This window comes from Chlamydotis macqueenii, chromosome 5 (assembly GCF_036417535.1).
Source record: "Chlamydotis macqueenii isolate bChlMac1 chromosome 5, bChlMac1.mat, whole genome shotgun sequence".
Taxonomy (NCBI): Eukaryota; Metazoa; Chordata; class Aves; order Otidiformes; family Otididae; genus Chlamydotis; species Chlamydotis macqueenii.
Genome location: NC_141560.1, coordinates 51,009,210 through 51,027,705, shown reverse-complemented (window position 1 = coordinate 51,027,705; position 18,496 = coordinate 51,009,210). Strand labels below are relative to the sequence as shown.

Sequence of the window (18,496 nt, the reverse complement as noted above, 5' to 3'; positions counted from 1 at the left end):
GACTCATAAAGATTGATAAATGAGCAAGAACCAAAGGGAAACAAATGCCCGGGGGAGAAAAGCCGGGAGAGAAGCGAGCAGCCCACAGGCACAGCAGGACAAGCTGTGGGTAGGGTCTTGCTGTGCCCAGACCAGCAAATGTGGGTTTTTTACCCCCAGTAAACATCCCCGGTGCAGGCTGTGGCTGGATATTTGCTCCCTGAAGGCCCACGCACCCATGCCTGAGTGCCCTCAAATATCCCAACCCGAACCTAGCTCTGCCCCCACCGCGGGGCTGGCTGCTATGGGCATTTATATAAAGTGGAAAAAGGGATATGCTCTCTTTTGGGGCCAAATCTGCAAAAGCTCTCTGCACCTCTTGTCTCACTACATGATGCTGGGCAGGTTGATCCACCCCCAGGCACGTGCCACCCCCTCCTACCATCTCCATGTTCGTGTCCCTGATGCCACCCCTGCCTCACCAGGGCAAACGGGGGTGTAAAAGGGTGCATCTGCCCCAGGGCTGCCCTCTCCCAGCTGCCACCCTCCCCTCGCCCTGGGGTTTATTTACCCCGGGGGCGCAGGGATAAATGGGGAGAAGGAGGTAGAAAAGGTCGCCTGAGTGGTGGTGACAAAAGGGGACATCATGCCTCCAGGGAAGGGGCGGAAAGGCCTGGGGAGACGGGGGCACTTTGATGGAGTCTGGATGAAAGGAGGGGAGGGAGGAGAGGAGAGGAGGGGGAGCAAACAGGGGGAGGGGATAACATCAAAACTGAAAAGCAACAAAACCTCTCCCAGCTGGGGCACAAGTCAGGACAGTCCCTTTATTGAGATGGATAGAGCCGGGCACAATGTGGGGCGGCTGGGGCCACCCTGCCCCTGTCCCCCGCAGACCTTTCAAGCCCTTCCTTTCCCCTCCCTTCTCAGTCTCTCACTTTCTTCCATTTTTTCCATTTTCTTTCTTTCCTTTGCTCCCCAGCTCCACCTCCCACTTCCAACTCTTTCTCCCATGGTAAAAGCACGGAGAAAGTACGTGGGGTGATACACGACACGAAGTTAATTTTAAGTAGTGGTGGGGAGGGGACAACTGAAAGGCAGCGGCAGAGAAAATGGGCTCAGGGAGCCTATGAGGACACCCCCTCCACACACACAAACTGTGACGGCTGTGTTTCAGCACAACAGTTTGGTCCCTGGTGCGAGCTGTGCGCTGCAAATCCTATGGCAGGGCTGAATCCTGGGCGGAGAGTGCTCGGGGCCAATACGCCATACAGACCCTTGTCCTCTGAGATGCTGTAGGAGCATAAAGCTGGAGCATCGAGGCCACCCCCATGGCTGGAGGAGTTTGGGGACAAGCTGTCCCACGCATCCGCACCTCTACAGATGCCCCCAGCTGCTCTTATGGAGTTTACTAGTGGCAGGGGGTTTTTTGCCGCAGGGTGGCTGCAGCCTGGGGCATTGCCCTGCATGGGCCTAGGCTCGTTCCCGGCTTGAATCTCCCCGACATTTCTACCCCTTCAGTAAGGAAGGACGTCCAAAGTCCTACAGCCTCAAGTCAAGACACAAGGTGAGAAAACAAAACCAAAACCCCACCACACGTTATTTTTTCCAACCTGCCGGCTTTCAGCTGACCACCTGACTTTTTCCAACACAGACTTGCACTTTGTTAAGATAGGCGCAGATTCAAGGATTTTTCTGGTAGCCCAAATGTCACCACTGTATTTTGATGCAATCATTCAGAAGTGCTTCAGAATTTCCAAAAAACTGAAATTTTAAAATGATTTGACCCGAAGTGGAGTCTTTGCTTCAGCAAACAGTCTGTTGTACATTTTGGCCATGCAGAACTTTGGAGATTTCAATAAAATGTTTAACATTTTGGAATTAAAAGGTGTTCTGTCAAACAGCTCCCGCAATTGATCATTTTGCAACCCTATTGCTGCACTCCTAAAATCCTTCTTATTCACTGCATCTGCTTTTGTACTGAAGGCAAAAAAAGCTGTATGGAAAAAATCTCAATTCAGACAATAAATTGTCAGGGGAAAGAAAGCAGCAACAAATCCTCCACTTAGTTTATTTTCAATAAATAACTTAATCAGCTCTGGCAAACTAGTAAGTTCCATAATGCTCAGCTCAGAACTTAGTCAGAAGTTCATTACTTGTTTTGTCACACGCTAATAGGCAATGCTTGAAGTAAATTATTTTAACTCTCCAACAGAAGTCTCAACTCATTTCTCTTATTAAAATAGAAAAAAAAAAAGAAATCTAAATGGGTATAAATAAATTAGCACAAGAAATTTACATTGCGCTTATCTTAGCTCTTCTGGCTTATAACAGTTTTCTAGAAAAGAGCTATACAGCTGTTTAGATTGCTTCTGTTCAAGCAGGCATCCATCGCGACCTGCTGCCCAGCTATGCAGGAGCTCGCTCCGGAGCCAGGGCTAATTCAGCCACGCAGCGTGGCTTTCTGGGGCGGAGTAGCCTAGGCTGAGCTCCTTCAGCCATGTCTAAGCTGCTCCTTACTGTCTCTGTACCGAATGCCGACTGCAGTGGCTGAAGACAGCAGCCGCAAGACCTGGTTGTTGTATTCTGCATGAGGACGCAGTGATGCAATGGGCACCAGTGCAGCGATGATGCTTCTTTATCGGGTCACGGTCATGGTGAGAAGCTGGGATGGGAAGGCAGCAGCACAGTGCAGGTGGCTCTTTGGTTAACTCACAAAGAACAGTCCCCAGTCCTGTGCCCCTAAACACAGCAGAAACAGACAACTTGCAAGCAGTTGCCTTACCTCCCACCCCAACCTGTGCCCCCGGCAGCCTCAGAAGTCCTTGTCCTCTGCTCCTTCTCCAGCTCTGGGTGATTTCTGCCATGCTCACACCAAGTGCATCCCCTGTCCTGTACCCTAGATCCCACCAAGGCTCCAGTCCATGTAGCTCAGGCTGAGCCGGCCATGGGGTGTGCAAGCCATGGACACTGCCCTTGCTTTCTCCAGTGGGTTTTGCTGCACATAGGGGGTTGGTTATGATTTCTGCTGGGCCTGAAAGAGTGCTCAGAGGTCCCTTTAACAAGTTGTGTGCTTCTCTTTAATGGCAAGAGTTGCCTGCTGGCAACCATTAGCTCTCTTCAGCATCGTAAACTGAGTCAAATTCAGCTTATACCACGTCTGAACTTGGCTTAGGTGCTAGTTTTTCTGCCAGTACATCATTGTTTTCAACTCCAGTCAGCACTGGTTTGAAGTTATTACTGTCTGGTGGTTGGGGTTTTTTTGGTGGTGTATGCATCCTAAATGAGCTTTGTGGTCTTCCCACTTCAAAAGCCTCTCTGCTCTCACCCCACTTTACTGGCTGTCCTCTAGCAAGACCAAAGACTGAAGGGTATAAACTATCCGAGTAGCGTCTGCGCAGCATGCATGGATGCAGCCAGTGGGACAGTCATCCGGGCTGCTGGAGAGGGGGGTTTGGGGGAATCAGGCAAGGAGATGGTGCAGAGCCATGCCAGGGCACACCAAGACACAGTCCCCATCCTTGCCTCTGTTCAAATCGGACCCCAGTACAGTGCACGCTGCAAACTTTGAGCTGCTCAAAGCACACCTCACCCCTCTCCGTTGCCCGGTTTGCTCTGGTGCCAGGTGAGAAGAAGCAGTGATAGGGGCCGGCTGGCCAGCATGGAGCACCCTTGGCGGGGAATCGCACACAAGTCCCCTTGCACAGAGGGGAGCAACCTCTTCCACCGACACCAGTTGGCTTCCTTTCAATATTAGTAAGCCCACGCTGGAGGCAGGCTGGTGACAGGGGTTGGGGAGCCAGCAGCCTGCGATGAGGGCTTTGCAGGTCCTGTGCTGGTGAGAGGATGATGGTATTTACTAATATTTCTGAAGTAGATTTGTATTTACCTAGTGAGTTTCACCTGTTGTTTCTGCCCATAGCTCTGCTGAAGGGACTGTGCCTCCTTTGTGGAGCCTTGAAGGAATTGCATGTGTGGAAGTGGGAAACAGAAAGAAAGGGAAAATGTGTCACAGTATTGCAACACTTCCTTCTAGTATTTAATATCCTGACAAAATTAATCTTTTTTTAAAAAAAAAAAAAATAAATCTTGAAGTGCTTCACTTGAAGGAAAGGTATTTGAGTGTTATAAAAATGTCAACATTTCACTTACAAATTGGTCATTCTTTTGGCAGTGACTTTAACAGAAAACTCCCCGTGGGGCTATCATGCCTCCCTCTGTTGTTTTTTCTTCCCCTTAAAAAAAAACCAAAAACAAACAACTTAAAAAGCAGGCACAATTTACTTGGTCTGGTGACTGGATAACTATTGTACTGCGGGCTTTAAGTGGTGGGGCTGAGGCCAGGAGATGAAAGGAGATCAAGAGGGGAGAGAACTGAGGCTTCTCCAGCAGCAAGGTGGATGCTTGTAAGTCAAAGCCTGAAGTGCTGCCCCAGTCCCTGCAGCCAAACAGTCATCTTACCAGAAGTTTCTCTTTGTCTGCTGTTTATACCTCTGATCTTATTAACATCTACTCATAAACAGAAGCATTTATAGCATTGGGGGGGTCAAAGCCTGATACTTAAAGTAATCTCTCTGTACTTACTGCTCTAATGTGATGCACTGTGCCTTCCACTGCTGGCCACTTCCTTGCACGTGTTTCTCCTTTTGATTTCCATGTTCCTCTACATGACTGTTTATTTCTCCTCCATTGTAAAACACCACTAACAACTTAGGCAGATAATATATGTCTGCCTTCTCTTGGGTTTTTTCTGCTCGTCGTGTGTGGATGCTGGTGTTGCAGCCTAGCAGCTGGCTGGGGTTTCTCTGAGGATCTCTCTCCTGCCTCACCTGTATGTAGCACAGCCATGCTAGGACTTGTGCAGGTCCCTTCACTTATTCTTTTGCCGCCTTGTTGTGCCCTGGGACAAAAGTGAGGTGACTACAGAAGCAAGGGGGCAGGAGGCACTCTATAGAAAATGGGGATTTAGTCACCCTGATCTGAACAATGATCTCTGGCTGATTGTAGGCTCTCAAGAACAGGGGAGAATCTCCATTTAAAATACAGTGGAAATGCCAGTCTCTGATGTTTTTTGCCACACTTTCCGTAAGCTAGGGATGCTGATGATCCCCTTCAATTCTAGCCTCTTGATGATGATGACAGCAGAGGTGCAAAGCAGCCCCTCTTACTGGGTCATGCCTTAACTATGCCATTTCTTTCATTCTGGCACCAGCTTTAGCCTCTTCCTCAGTAGATCTTTATTATGGGGAAATAACAGAGGGAAGAAATTACTTGGCTATAATAAAAAGACCAAGCACTAGTAAGTGTGAAACCTCTCCGAGTCCTCACTCAGCTGCAGGAGCAGCAACTCACTTTTCCAAAGAGCAAGCCCCAGGGACCAGCTGGGGAAGAGCCATGGCAAGGACCCAAGGGATGCTCTGGAAGCACCTGGCAGAGCTCCTCCATTCACGTGTGCTGGGGCATGCACAGAGCTCAAAAGGAGCTGGGGGTTCATTGTGTCCCCGGGATTTTAAGTCATATGTTATCCTGCCTGAGAGCCTCATAAGGGTGCGAAATTAACTTTAATACTGCTAGTCCCATTCCTCCCAGGTATACCTTTGGCTAATGCTTCGTTGATAGTAGTTTCTGGGAAGAAACCTGAACCCTTGTTGGCCGATGCCCAGACTGGGCAGCTCTGCCTGCCATTGACTGTGGAAGGGGCTGCCTTTCTCTCTTAACTACGCACGCTCCCAAGCTGCTGGCCCACATCCAATCCAGATAAGAAATGACTGAAAATTGTTGCTGTTAGCCGGCTATTCTGTGACCTGCATGAAAAGAGTGAAGTGACCTCAGGACTAGTCCTAGCGCACAGCCGTCTGCCCACAAACCATGGCAGGGGAAAAGCCTCGCTGCACAGATTGAAGGTTGGCAAGACGAGTATTTTCTCGGCGGCTGCTCCCCGCAGACGGGAGGGGAGGCAGAAGCAAGCCGATACACAGAAGCTCACTCTGCTGCCTGCTGTGCTTGGTCTGTAACAAGATCTTTATGAGGTGTTAATGTAAAAGTGAGTTGTTATAAACTGAAAACAACTGGCTGTTTCTCTGTGGTAAAGCTGGTATTTGCTGGTGATAGCATGGGGTGGTAGGAACCGGAGAAAGCCCTCTTCCCTTGGACCTTTTATCTCTTCATGCGCTCTCATGGAGACCTCCGTGGTGCTGGGACTCTGCTGCAGCCATTCCCCCTGCAAGAAGGACCATCAGTGCCACCCTGCCATGGGGACGCTGCAGGGCACCCTCATGCCTACTTCCTGGCGCTTCTTGTGGTGTGGAAGCCTTCAAGCAGGCTGCAGAGCCATTTCCTACAAAATTACTTTTTACTAATACGTGAAGAAATCTGGAAGGTGTGTAGCCATGGAGCTGAACCTGAAGTTGCCCATAAGGGGTGACAGCATCATTTTAAGCACTACAGTGCAATAATGTATGGTTCACTGCAAGGAACTATTTTTACCATGTGCTGGGCTTTGTGCTTTGAGTAACAAGGAAAGCTTCAGCTTAGCAACTCAAAAGGCCAAAGGAAGAGACTGTGGTTGAAAATCGAAGGGTTCTTTCAGTCCAGGGAGGGGGACAGCTAATCCTGACACCATACTGTGACTTGTTTCTGCTCCATTAGACATTTCTATGACCTACAGGAAAGATGAGGAGAAACTCTTCAGCAGGGCCTGTTGTGATAGGATGAGGGGTAATGGTTTTAAAATAGAAGGAGGTAGATTCAGATTACACATTAGGAAATTTTTGGTTTTTTTTACAGTGAGGGTGGTAGAGCACTGGAACAGGTTGCCCAGAGAGGTGGTGGATGCCCCATCCCTGGAAACATTCAAGGCCAGGTTGGACGGGGCTCTGGGCAACCTGATCTGGTTGGAGATGTCCTTGCTCCTTGCAGGGGGGTTGGACTAGATGATCTTTAAAGGTCCCTTCCAGCCCAGACTATTCTGTGATTCTATGACCTGTGAAACGCTGCACAGGAAAATGGGAACCCATGGATGGATGTAGATATGAGGAGTTTACAGAACTGTGTTTTGTAGTTGTACATTGACAAGCCTGTGCCTTCTGGTGCCATTGGCTTGCTGCTGCCTATTTCTCTTTTCTTAATTGTCAGAACTCCTCAGTGTAGTTCTTCTGCCTGAATCTGACCCTCCTGCAGCCCTGTACCTTAGGACTGGGTTTGTGTCTTCCTGGGGAGATGATGTTTCCATTTTCAGCACTGAATTTCTAGTTATACATTTAAGGACAAATGATGTGCTCATCAGAGACATTCCCCATTCCTGCCACAAGTGTTTTGGGTAGCAGTTGAGGCAGGTACCCAGGCTTCCTGGAAGCCCCCACTGCAGCCCTTGGTTAATGACAGCTCACTTGGACACTGAATGTCCCACCGTCATGAGGGAGTGGGCCCTCCAAGCAAGGGAAGCACCTGGCTGAGAAGACAGGTCTGGTGTTACTCTTGCTGCTTACAGGTGACTCTCATGGTCAGAGGACTTCCATCTTTTGCTCTTGTATTGTTTCACATAACTCAAGCAGAGAGGTCTAGGGGTGAGCTTTTAGGATAAGGAATCTTCTCAATTTGGTCCAAGCAGTTTTCAAGTGGCTTCACCGGAAGGGAACAGGAGTGAGCTGGTCTGGCTGAAGGTACCTGCTGTCTCTGCAACTGCTAGAGTACCTCCCTGGCATCCTCCCTAATGCTTTCTTAAAAGGGCAGAATGATTCAATACCTTGGGTTTTTTTCAAAGTAAATTGGACATTACTGATTTTCCCCTTATTTAGTTTCTACTCAAACACTGGCTGACAGCATTAAGGTAACCTGTGATGCTGACTGAGCTTTTATTTTTTTTTCTAATGTTGATATTGCTGAAGTGAAAACTGTTCACGGCTAACTTCTTGCCAATATGGTTACAGTTGATGCTGCTTTAACGTTGCTGCAACAGTATCTGGGGTCATCTGCTGAACCTGGTAATAATGCTGGGAGTTACTTGACTGAGAGCCAAACATTGCTTTTGGAAATACAAAAATGATCAGTGCTCCTAAGGAAGGAAAACAAACACCCTGCCAAGCAGTAGTAAAACACTCTAAACAGGTACATTCTGCCACAATGGGACACTTGTGCAGATAAACGCAGCAGTCTTGACTTCTAAATACCTTGGAGAAGACGAATGTGGGAATCTGCATGGGTTTATGTCTGAATTTCTGGAGGTCACCTGTAAGGATGAAGCCCCCTAAGTCCCCACTGGGGGAAGGTACCATGTCAACACCCACCCCCCCGCCCCAGCCCTGTCTGCTGCTGCCAAGTGTAACAACAGATCACTGGACACCCGGGTGAGGCCACAGGTCTCACTCCTACCTGTGGGGCTGCCAAAGACTCCTATGCGGCAAAACCTTTGCAAGCAGTTCATTAAGCACTCCAATTCCCAGGGCTTTTGAAAGGGACTGTTTATTAGAGCTACTTTGATTAGGGAATGAACTTGAAGCAGAGTAACTATTGCTTTTGCTTGCAGGCTCCTAAATGTTACTTGCTGCTAGAGCCTGCATTTTCCCATGTTTTTTTTTTTCTCTTCAAACAGAATAATGTATGTGGAATACTCTTAGAGATCTGGATTACAGAGCACCCACTGCAATTACGGAATTTGGGACTCCTGAAAACTTCTACCTTCCCAGTACTAATGTAGCAGACATATTATACGTGCAGTGCCTGGAAAGTAGGTCAATTTTAATAACCCTTTTTGCTATGGGCCAGCCCATTTTGCTCCATTCGACTAGCAACATTCACTAGAGCTACCTAAGGGAAGGAACAGCCCCTGCCGTGGTTTTTCATGCCATCACAACTCTGTTTTTTTTCACAGCAACCTGTCTTACTTCTGCTGAAGTAGGTCTTCAGCATGAGCCCAAAAGTAACAGACAGAGCTTAGAAGTCTCTGATGGTAGTTTCTAAGGAGCAATTCATGTTCGCCTATCGCCTTTAGACATGCAGGTGAAGTGAGAGTGGGACATAGCTAGAGTTGGTTACCTGTGGGGTTTGAATGACAACACTGTTTCAGAAAAGCTGCTTCCCTGAACAAAAGCATCCCAACTTAACTCCCGAGAGTAGCTGCCAGGGCAAAAAGAAACTTCGGATACCCCTCCTTACCTTCCTGTGGCTCTCCTATCACTGCAGGCAAGGGCAGCACAGCCTGCAGCACCTTCTGTGTGCCCAGGAAAGGAGCTAGTGGCACCGAGCCTGCCTTGTCTCCCTGTACATCATCTCTGCAGTACTTGCACCAAGTGCTGAGTTCATAAAACCTGAACGGAGGGGAAAAAGCAAGCCTGGAGGTTATGCTGTGCTGCTCCTTATTCCCTGCTGCACCTGAAAGCTGGTCCAGGAGAGTATCACTCATTCACTCCCCTCTCCCACCTCCTCGGGCAGAAGCTACCTTGGGCATTTCTGGCAAACACATGCATCTTACAGCCCTGAAGCCATTTATAAATAGATTTTTATTTATAAAGTCGATTTACATAAAATATGATACTCTTTTAAAAACTGCATATGTACAACTTAAGAAATCCTAGCAAGTGCATACAAAAATGCCTTCAATTACATCTTTCTTTCAAAAAAAAACAAAACTTCAGTTTTCAGAAAAGTGGACCTTCACACCAGGCAAACTCAGACACCACATTAAGACACAACATAACTTTACAGTCTTTTACTAAAGTGTTTGGAGAGACAAAAAAAAAGACAACACCTTTTTATCTAAACCACGTACGTTCCCAAAACATTCTAGCTGGCAGTGTTCAAGAACAAGGGAATAGGACTTGCTAAAAATAGAACCATCTCCTCACCCCTTTTCTCTAAGATTTCTTGTACAAAAATAAGTCTTCATACACCAGTGTTCCCACAGGCAGTTCAAGTTGCATACAAAATAGAATCTGACATGATAAAAAAATTCCCTCCCCCTCCAGAAACAAGGAAGCATGGAGTGCTTTTAATTTTTTTTTTTTTTTCCGCCCCTCCAAAGCGACACCGGCGCGCAGCCGCGGGGGGAAGTGGGGTCTCCGGAGCCTCCTCTCATCGAGCAGCGCCGGTACCGGGAGCCCCGCCGATCACCGACACCATTGCACTTTCCACAGCCCGAAGACAACGGGTGAACCCGGCGAGGAAAGCAGCCAGCCGAGTCCCGCCGGGGTGAGGTTTTGGTGGGCTTTTTTGCGGGGGGGATGATGCTGGCTGCTGCGGAGAGCGAGGGCGCTGAGGTACTGCAGGCTGAGCACGGCTGCGGAGAGATTTGCGAAGGGCCCCGGTGGGAACGTGTCCCGCTCCCCTCGGGGACGGGACGGGGGGAAAGCCCCCCCTCCCCGCTTCTCCTCTGCCGCCCCCCCTCACCTCCCGCCGGTCAGTAGCTCCCGAGCCAGCTGGTGAAGTCCAGCAGCTCCCGCTCGTCGGGGCTGAGCGCCGCGTCGTAGCCGCTCTCCTCGGAGGAGCAAGGCGAGCCGGGCACGGAGGAGGCGAAGGAGGGCGAGGAGGAGGAGTAGCAGCCGCCGCCGCCTTCCCCGACGGCCGCCCGCCCGCGTCCGTCGGGGAAGGCGGCGGCGGCGGCGTCGTGCTCGTCGAGGAGCCTCTGCAAGGCGCGGATGTACTCGACGGCGGAGCGGAGGGTCTCCACCTTGCTCATCTTCTTGCTGGCGGCGCCGTGGGGGACGTGCTGGCGGAGGGCAGCGAAGCCCATGTTCACCAGCCGGACGCGGTTCCGCTCCCGCTCGTTGCGGCGGGCCACGGCCGCCGCCGCCGCCCCGCTGCCCGGCAGGGAGGCGAAGGCCAGGCGGCGCTTGCAGCGCAGCAGCTCGGGGGAGGCGGGACGCCGGCGGCCGCGGGGGGCGGCGGGGGGCGGCGGCGGCGGTAGGGCCCCGCCGTTCATCGCCCGGCGGCCACGGTGGCGGCTGGCGGGAAGCGCGCAGGAAAAAAAAAAAAAAATTTAAAAAAAATTAAAAGTAAAGTATTCTTTTTGAGAATTTGAAGGGGAAATAAAGGCAAGAGGGGGCGGGCAGCGCGGGGGCTGCGTCTCCCCCACCCCCGTCCTCTCCCGCCGCCGCTCCGCGCCTCTGCGGCGGCCGCCGCCGCCGGACGGCCCCTTATCAACGCCCCGCCGCCGCCGCTCGCGAGCCCCCGCCGGCCGCACGCGCCGCGCACGCCGTGCCACGCGCGCCCGCCGCCGCCGTCGCGCCCCCCCCCGTCCCCTCCCCTCCCCTCTCCTCTCCCCCACCCCGGCGCGCGCGCCCGCCCCCGCCCCCGCGCGCGCCCGGCGCGTGGCGCCGCCGGCCGCGGCAACCCCCCCTTTCCCCCCCCCCGCCCCTGCCCCTCCGCGGGAACGGGGGGTCCGCGCCCCCCCCTCGTTTTGCAACTTTTTCCTTCAATCGCCGCTTCGATTTTTGCATGTTTAACATTTTAATTTAATTTAATTTTTATTATTGCTCGGGGGCGGGGCTCCCCTCTCGCCCCGCCTCCCTCCCCCCCCCGCCCCCACGCACACCGGCGCGGGCCCGCACAAGCAGCAAGGTGCGCTCCCCGTCTGCCCCCCGTCCCGTCCCTTCAAAAGTGCCATTTCCCCCCAAAATACCGAGCACCTCGTGGGTGGCGGTGCCGCGGAAGGTGGCTCCCCCCGCGGAGGGTGAGCGGCAGCGGTGCGGGCACCCGGCTACCGGCTGCTGCTTGCTTGGCAAAGCAAAGGGATGCACCGGGACTCTGCCTCCTTACACTTACAGAAAAAAAAAAAAAACCGACAATAAAAAAAATTTAATAGCAGTTGCATCAGCCACCTTACAAACTTTGCGGGCTTAAATGAGAGTTGTAAGGGCGAGGTCATGGAGAGGAGGAGAAAAATGCAAAGCTTTCGTGGCTCGGGGGTCCCTTTGCCGTGGCAAGTGGTCCCACTCGGCCTTGTATCCGGCTCCGGGGTGAGGGGAGAGCAGCGGGGCTGCTTTTCAGATTATTTTCAGATTTTGGTATCCCAGGAGCTTGTGGTGAGAAGTAACTTGCACAGTGTTTCGCTAAATGTGCAGGGTGGATGGAGGGGTGCTACGTGCACCCAGTGCCCAGGGGCTGTCATCCACTCTCAGCTTCCGCACGGCTTGGAGGATGTGCTCTCCTCGGGGCTTTGCTCCTGCCTAGCCCTAAAAAAAAAAATTTTAAAAAAGCCCCCAAACCAGTGTGATGCTCAAACATCTCAGACAGACCCTTTCACTGGCTTCGGTGGGGTCACTCAGGCCCCTTCTGCCCTGGCCCCCATGCTGGTGCGGCCCCTTGGGGTGACCATCTGCAGGAGCTGGAGGGTGCTTGTCCACTTGAGGGTTGGCGGCAGCTGTTGGTTGGTGTCAGAGAAGTGCTGATTGCCTGCTGCAGGTTCTCCCTCCAGCCAGAAGCGTGCGGGCAGGGAGGCGTGGGGAAGTTCAGTTCTGGGGCCTCATTTTTTTTCTGGCAGGGAACGTAACTCCTTCCCAGGAAGATGCTCAAAGCCAGGTTCTCTGGCGGCGATGCAGTGGCAGGGACGTGTACACGCCTGCAGCAGAGCCATCACCATGCAGGTAGGTGCCAGCGAGGCTCTGCCGTGAGGTGTGAATATCAAAGCCCCCTGGCTGCCCCAGACCTCTCTGGTGCTGCTCCTAGAGTGTATCCAAGCCAAAAATAGTACAAAGAGCCACCCAGGATTTCTAGACGTAACATGGAGGAGGCCTTTTTTCTACCACCATGGGGTATTTAGGGAGCAGCAAGGTTCCACCAGGTTGGAAAAAATTATTTTTCCCAGAGGTCGGTTGCAATGGCAGTGGGTTGAAGGAGTGAGCCCCACCACAGCATCGCGGGCAGCCAGGTTGAAATTCCTGGAAGTGACGGGAAGGAGCCTGCGAAGCACTTTGTGTGTCTGGAAATCCCGCTCAAGCAGGCATAAGGCTTAGCACCCAAATTTGGTGGCTTTGGAGACGTTCTCTTGCATTTCCGACACAAGCCTTTTTTGCGAGCAGAAGAAGGCTGCTGTCTTTGAAGCTGTTCAGGAGAAAACTGTCTGCATCGAAGAGTCACACTCAAGAGCAATAACTGGATTTTTATCATACAAAAATAACTACAGGGTATTTCTTTTCATTAAGAACACACCATCCAAGCACCTGTAAATCCAGTCTCAAGGGAGAGCGCGCAGCCTCCAGCCCCACCGATTCCACGCTCAGCCTGGTGATGGACTTGACTTGGCCGATCGGGCTTCAGGGCTGCCGATGGCAGCGCGCGTTTCCAGCCAGATGTGGCTGTTTGGTCTGGGCACAGCAACCACTCATGCTTTTTTAACAATACAGCGGGTTTCCCGATAGTCTGAAGGAAGGTAGGTACATCTACCCAGAGAAATGTAATCTTATTTGAAATCTCTTTCTGAAGTTAATGACTGTGTAAGATCCAGCAGAACAAGACATCATTAAACGCTGTCTGTGCTCACTTCCTGATCGCTATCTGGGGAGAAAGAGCGTCCAGCGACGTGCTACCCGTCCCTAGAGGGTGGGGAGAAGAAATTCCCCTCTCCTGGCACAGGTAAGGCAAAAGTCACAAACTGTGGTGTGGTTGGCATGGACACCTCGCAGCCCTACGTGGCTTCGGCCGGCGTGGCGCGAGGTGGGTGAGCTCTGCTCAGAGAGAGGGCAACTCCGAGGTGAAGGGGCTCCAAGCCCTGATGCTACATGTCACTTCTTGCGTCTGCCAAAGGTGAGGGCAAAACACTGCCCATGGAGTCGGCAGGTCCGTCGGTGGGACCGTGGCAAATGAGGTGTGGGGTCAGTCCCACTGTGATCCACACTTTACAAGCATGCGGACATGCCCTTCTGGGTTTGTTTTTTTTTTCCAAAACTTTCTGTGGACCTCAGTGGAAAGCAACAGAGGTCCTGTCATGATAAGGTGAGAGAGAGCAAATGCCAGAAATGAGTGGCGAGGGGCAGTCAGGCAACCCTCTTCTCCCTGGGGGTATGCTTTAGAGCTATGAGTACAGTTGTTTCCCTTTCAGAAGGGAAAGAAGTTTATTTGAGTTTATTCTTTGAAGGAAACTCCCTGTCTTCAGCTTGTGCTCTTTTCGAATATAATATTTCTTGGGCTTGATGAACTTTTTTTAACAACCCTTCTGACTTTTTTTTTGCTCACCTACAATTAATTTCTAAATGCTTGGGAATCACTGGGGGATTTCTGAGCCACTCTTTGAAAATAATAATAAATTTCAAAAGCCCTGTGGAGATTTTATTATTTCTCTCCGGTTTTGTTTCTTTCAAGGCAGCCCCCGGCCAGCCTTGTTCCCATTCACAGCGGACTTCTATGGTGCATCAGGAGCTTGGCAAAGCCCAACACCTCCCCCTTCTCTCCTCTCCTTCCCTTCTTGAAAAGAGACAGCCCCGGGTTTAAAAGTTGATTTTTAGCTTTGATTGTGCCTATGTGCTATATGAATGCTAAGCAGCCTTTACAATGCATCCTTGTGATGCGCCCGGGAAGGCGGACGCGGGCTGCGAGGTCCCCCTGGCTTCCCGTCATTCCTCCGGCTTCGGTACAATTTGACGTGGGCACGTTTGGTGGCCGAGCTGGCTCTTGGGTGAATGCAGCCGTGTAACGGGCAGGAGCGGAGGTACCGAATGGCCTGAGCCGGTGACACTTGTAAATCTGCCACAATTGGAGCTGTTTTCCACCGTGGAGCTATTTTCCCCATGGGCTGGCAAAGGAGGAGGCTCCAGAGAATTCGGCCTCTTCTCCCCCATCCACGTTTAGTCTCCCAAGTTCACCCCGTGCTGCATTAACACATTGAACCCCTCAGCTCTTTCAGGACGTCCATCTGACAGCGTGGGCAGCATTTTCGTCCCATTCGGAAGAGGGTTGGAGGTTTTTAGCTCCGCAAAAAAAATAAGATCTGGCTTTTTTTCCCTTTTTAAATTCAATTCTTTCCTTCTGGATGAGGTGGCAGGTCCTTCTGACGCCTGTGCAGCTGGGGATGCTGCTGTGTATTTTCATGGCTTCACAGAAGGCTGCAAGGTGCCATGGGGCCAGAGGAAGAGGGCACCTGGGCTCCCTGGAGTATTTTCAGCCTGGCCACCCTCTTTCCACGCTCTGGCTGATAACCAGAGATAAGGGAGGAAGCCGCAGGCAGGAGCTGTGGTCACCTGTGGTTTTTGCACCACGTTTGGGCGCGATAAGTTGAGCTGGTGCAAAGGGGACCAACTGATAAAAGCCGGCAGGGCGGGCAAGAGGCCGAGTCTTGCTGGGAAAGCCAGGCTGCCGTCCAGCCCTCTCACCGGCTGTGAGGAGGGTTCACCTGCGTGCCTCCAGCCCTGCTTCTCTTCCCACTGGATGGGGCTGGAGGGACAACCCACTCCTACTAGTGACTTTCTTTTAGGGGGAAGGAGTAACTTCATTTGCTTTTTATTATTTTTTAATGTTAGAAATTCATATATGTTCTGCCCCAAAGGGAAGTCTTTCAAGCCATACCTGTATGGGATAAAGCATCAGACAGAGGAAAGAGAAACAGCAGAAAATGCCTCCACCCTCAAATCCAGTGCAGTGCCAGAGTGGGTAATCGACGGAATGGGCACGAAGGCAGAGCGCCGAGTGTTGGAGGTGGGAGAAGCATCTGAAGCATCAGAGGACACGGGCAAACTACCCAGGAACAGGCATTGACAACCAAACCAGAGGAAACCTCTGTTGAAGGCCACGTGTTTAAAGTTACAGACCAGCTTTGAGAGCTTGGTGAGGCAGTGAAGGTACCTGCTTTGATGGCTGGAGACAAAAGGAGGGAGAGCATCTTTTGTGGAGACGCCTGGCGGAAAGGGACCTGGGGCTGCTCATGGACAGCTGGCTGAACATGAGCCAGCGGTGTGCCCAAGTGGCCAAGGAGGCCAACAGCATCCTGGATTGCATCAGGAACAGTGTGGCCAGCAGGAGCAGGGAAGTTATCGTGCCCCTGTACTTGGCACTGGTGAGGCCGGACCTCAAATACTGTGTGCAGTTTTGGGCCTCTCAGTACGAGAAGGATGTTGAGTTGCTGGAGCACGTCCAAAGAAGGGCAGCAGAGCTGGTAGAGGGTCTGGAGCACAAGTCTTATGAGGAGCGGCTGAGGAAACTGGGGTGGTTTGGTGTGGAGAAAAGGAGGCTTAGAGGAGACCTCATTGCTCTCTGCAACTATCTGAAAGGAGGTTGTAGGGAGGTGGGTGTTGGTCTCTTCTCCCAAGTGCCTAGCAATAGGACGAGAGGAAATGCCTGAAGGTGTTCAAAGAATGTATAGATGTGGCACTTTGCAACATGGTTTAGTGGGCATGGTGGTGCTAGGTTGATGCTTGGACTTCATGATCTTAGAGGTCTTTTCCAACCGTAATGATTCTATGACTCTGTGACACTAGAAGCACTTCCCAGAGGTGTAGATGATGATTTTGTGACCTCTCAGGTGGTCCTGCAGAAAGGTGCGAGGCTCCTGCACGGACAGAGGAGGCCTTTGGGGAAGTGGGAAGGGAAGTGCCCATCTATTCCTTTCGGGAACGCCCATTTGAATCAGCCAGGCCCTTCGGAAAGGGTTTCTGCTAGTCTGTGGGGACCTCTAGTGTGAGATCTGGCTTTGCACAGGTCTCCAGTAGCGTGCGTTTAGGGTTGGGGAAGGAAAGTAGGGTCGAGGGGGAAGTGAAGCTGGGCTGCGTGGTTTTTCTCACGTCCCTTGCTGTGAAACAGGCCCCGGGTGCGTGCATGGTGTGCTTCTAACTCACCGTCGCTCTTGGTCCGTCTTCTGTAGCCAGTTTTACACACAGAGCTGTGCTCCATACCTTCTTGCAACCCTTCCAGATTTCACCCACAACTCCACCCGTGGGCCAACCTCTGCCCCTTTGGTGGTCATTCCCCATGAAAAAAGCAGCTGATGGCACAACTCTCTGACCTGTAGCACCAGAAGAAATGACGGGTGCTAACAGCTCTGCATTTGGATCCAGTCCTAACCCCACCACAGTGTTTTGTAAGGCACTTTCCCACCTGACCTGCAGTGGGGACCATGTGGACGTGGTCACCTTGCAGTGGTACTCCTGTCCCCGGGGCATCTGTGCTGCTGCAGATGGTGTCTGGTTCCTGCTCCTGGACACGTGTGGCTGGGCGTCAGCTGCCTCCCCAGCCTGTCGCCCTCTCGCTGTGGTCCTCTCCCCACTGCTCGCCCTCCCTTGTTGTCCATCCGTTGGCCTTTCTCAGGCAGTTTCTAGCTGGTGGCTGAGGTAGGAAGGGCTCTGTGCGCACACGGGTGGATCAGTGTCTCTTGTGGGGCATCAAGGAGCCCCACTGGGGCAGGGACCCATAAGCCATGCAGGACACTTATTTTTAGAAATGGCTCTGGCAGCTCTCATTGGTGTCTTGGGAGATTGCAACCAAGATGTTTTGCAAGAAAGCTTGCAAGAAAGCTAGTGATGTAGTCAGAAAATCGTGACATGCTTTTTCCTGTGCACATGGCTTTGTGCAACTCACTTTCTCTTGCTTCTCTTTGCTCTGTGAAATGCATCTTCCTTCCTTTTTTCACTCCCCTCCTCCATCTTCTTTGTCATTTTCCTGTAGTTACAGTCCCTGGTGTGGGATGATTTTACCTCCCCCCTCCCCGTTTCTTTGCTACCTGGGGGGAGTGCAGGTATTTTCCATTTTGCCATTTTGCCTCTTTTCCAGCAGTCTAGCTCCGAAATGAAGGATGATTAAGGCACTCAGTCATTCAGTCTCCCTTTGGCCAGATTGTTCTTGAGGCTTCTCTGCGATTTACTTTTGGGAAATACGCATCCAGCAGGCAGCTGGTTTTGAAGACCAGAAATGCACCTGAGTCGTCTGTAGCTGTGGATCCATGGGGTCTTCAGTGCTAGGAGAGGAGAAAGGACAGAGTCAAAATGCCCGCAGATGGTGAGGGTCTCCAAGCAGGGGGTCATATTTACCTATGGCCATTTTCCTGAATAAAATACTAGCAAAGGGATTTTTTTTTCCCTCGTCTGCAAATAAAAGTTTTAACAGAGTTTCAGTCAAAGGCTATTGCCATGTGGTGTTTTTTAAATGGGGAAGGAAGATTCTTATGCAGATCTGTTTGAGAGTTTTGATGTCTTCTTTAAACAACAGGTTATTTTTTCTAAATAACATTTTCCTAAACTTTTTCCCAAGATACTATTTATGCAGATTTTTAAAAAAATAGTGCCAGTGTTCATGAAGCAAAACTGCATCCCAGTGAAAGTGAAAACCAGCGTATTTTGATACTCACTCTTGACTGAACAGTTTCAACATTTTTTTTAAGGAGCTTTGCTCTGAGCTCTGTGAAAGACTGTTTTTCTGTGCTGGCTGCATGTCAGCGCTGATGGCAGAGCCCGGGCAGAAGGCAGCTGCTCTGAACAGGATTTAATAATTGGGCAGGAGGAGGTGCATCAGCACGTGGTGGGGACTACACTTCCCGAGAGGCCCTGCTGTGGCCATGCCTCCCTTTGGTGGAAACCCAGGCTTTATCAAGAGCTGGACGGACCAA

The 18,496-nt window shown here is 51.4% G+C and overlaps 1 protein-coding gene across 1 annotated transcript; it reads right to left on the bottom strand.

Annotated features, from left to right (window-relative positions):
• Positions 1-9,513: 9,513 nt before the first annotated feature.
• Positions 9,514-11,016, bottom strand: ASCL2 (achaete-scute family bHLH transcription factor 2). The gene is made up of 2 exons (XM_086749278.1): positions 10,360-11,016; positions 9,514-10,249 (listed from the first exon to the last, which is right to left on the bottom strand). The coding sequence occupies exon 1, from the start codon at positions 10,889-10,891 to the stop codon at positions 10,370-10,372; it is 522 nt and encodes a 173-aa protein (XP_086605404.1). The 5' UTR covers positions 10,892-11,016; the 3' UTR covers positions 9,514-10,249; positions 10,360-10,369.
• Between the last annotated feature and the right edge of the window lie 7,480 nt (positions 11,017-18,496).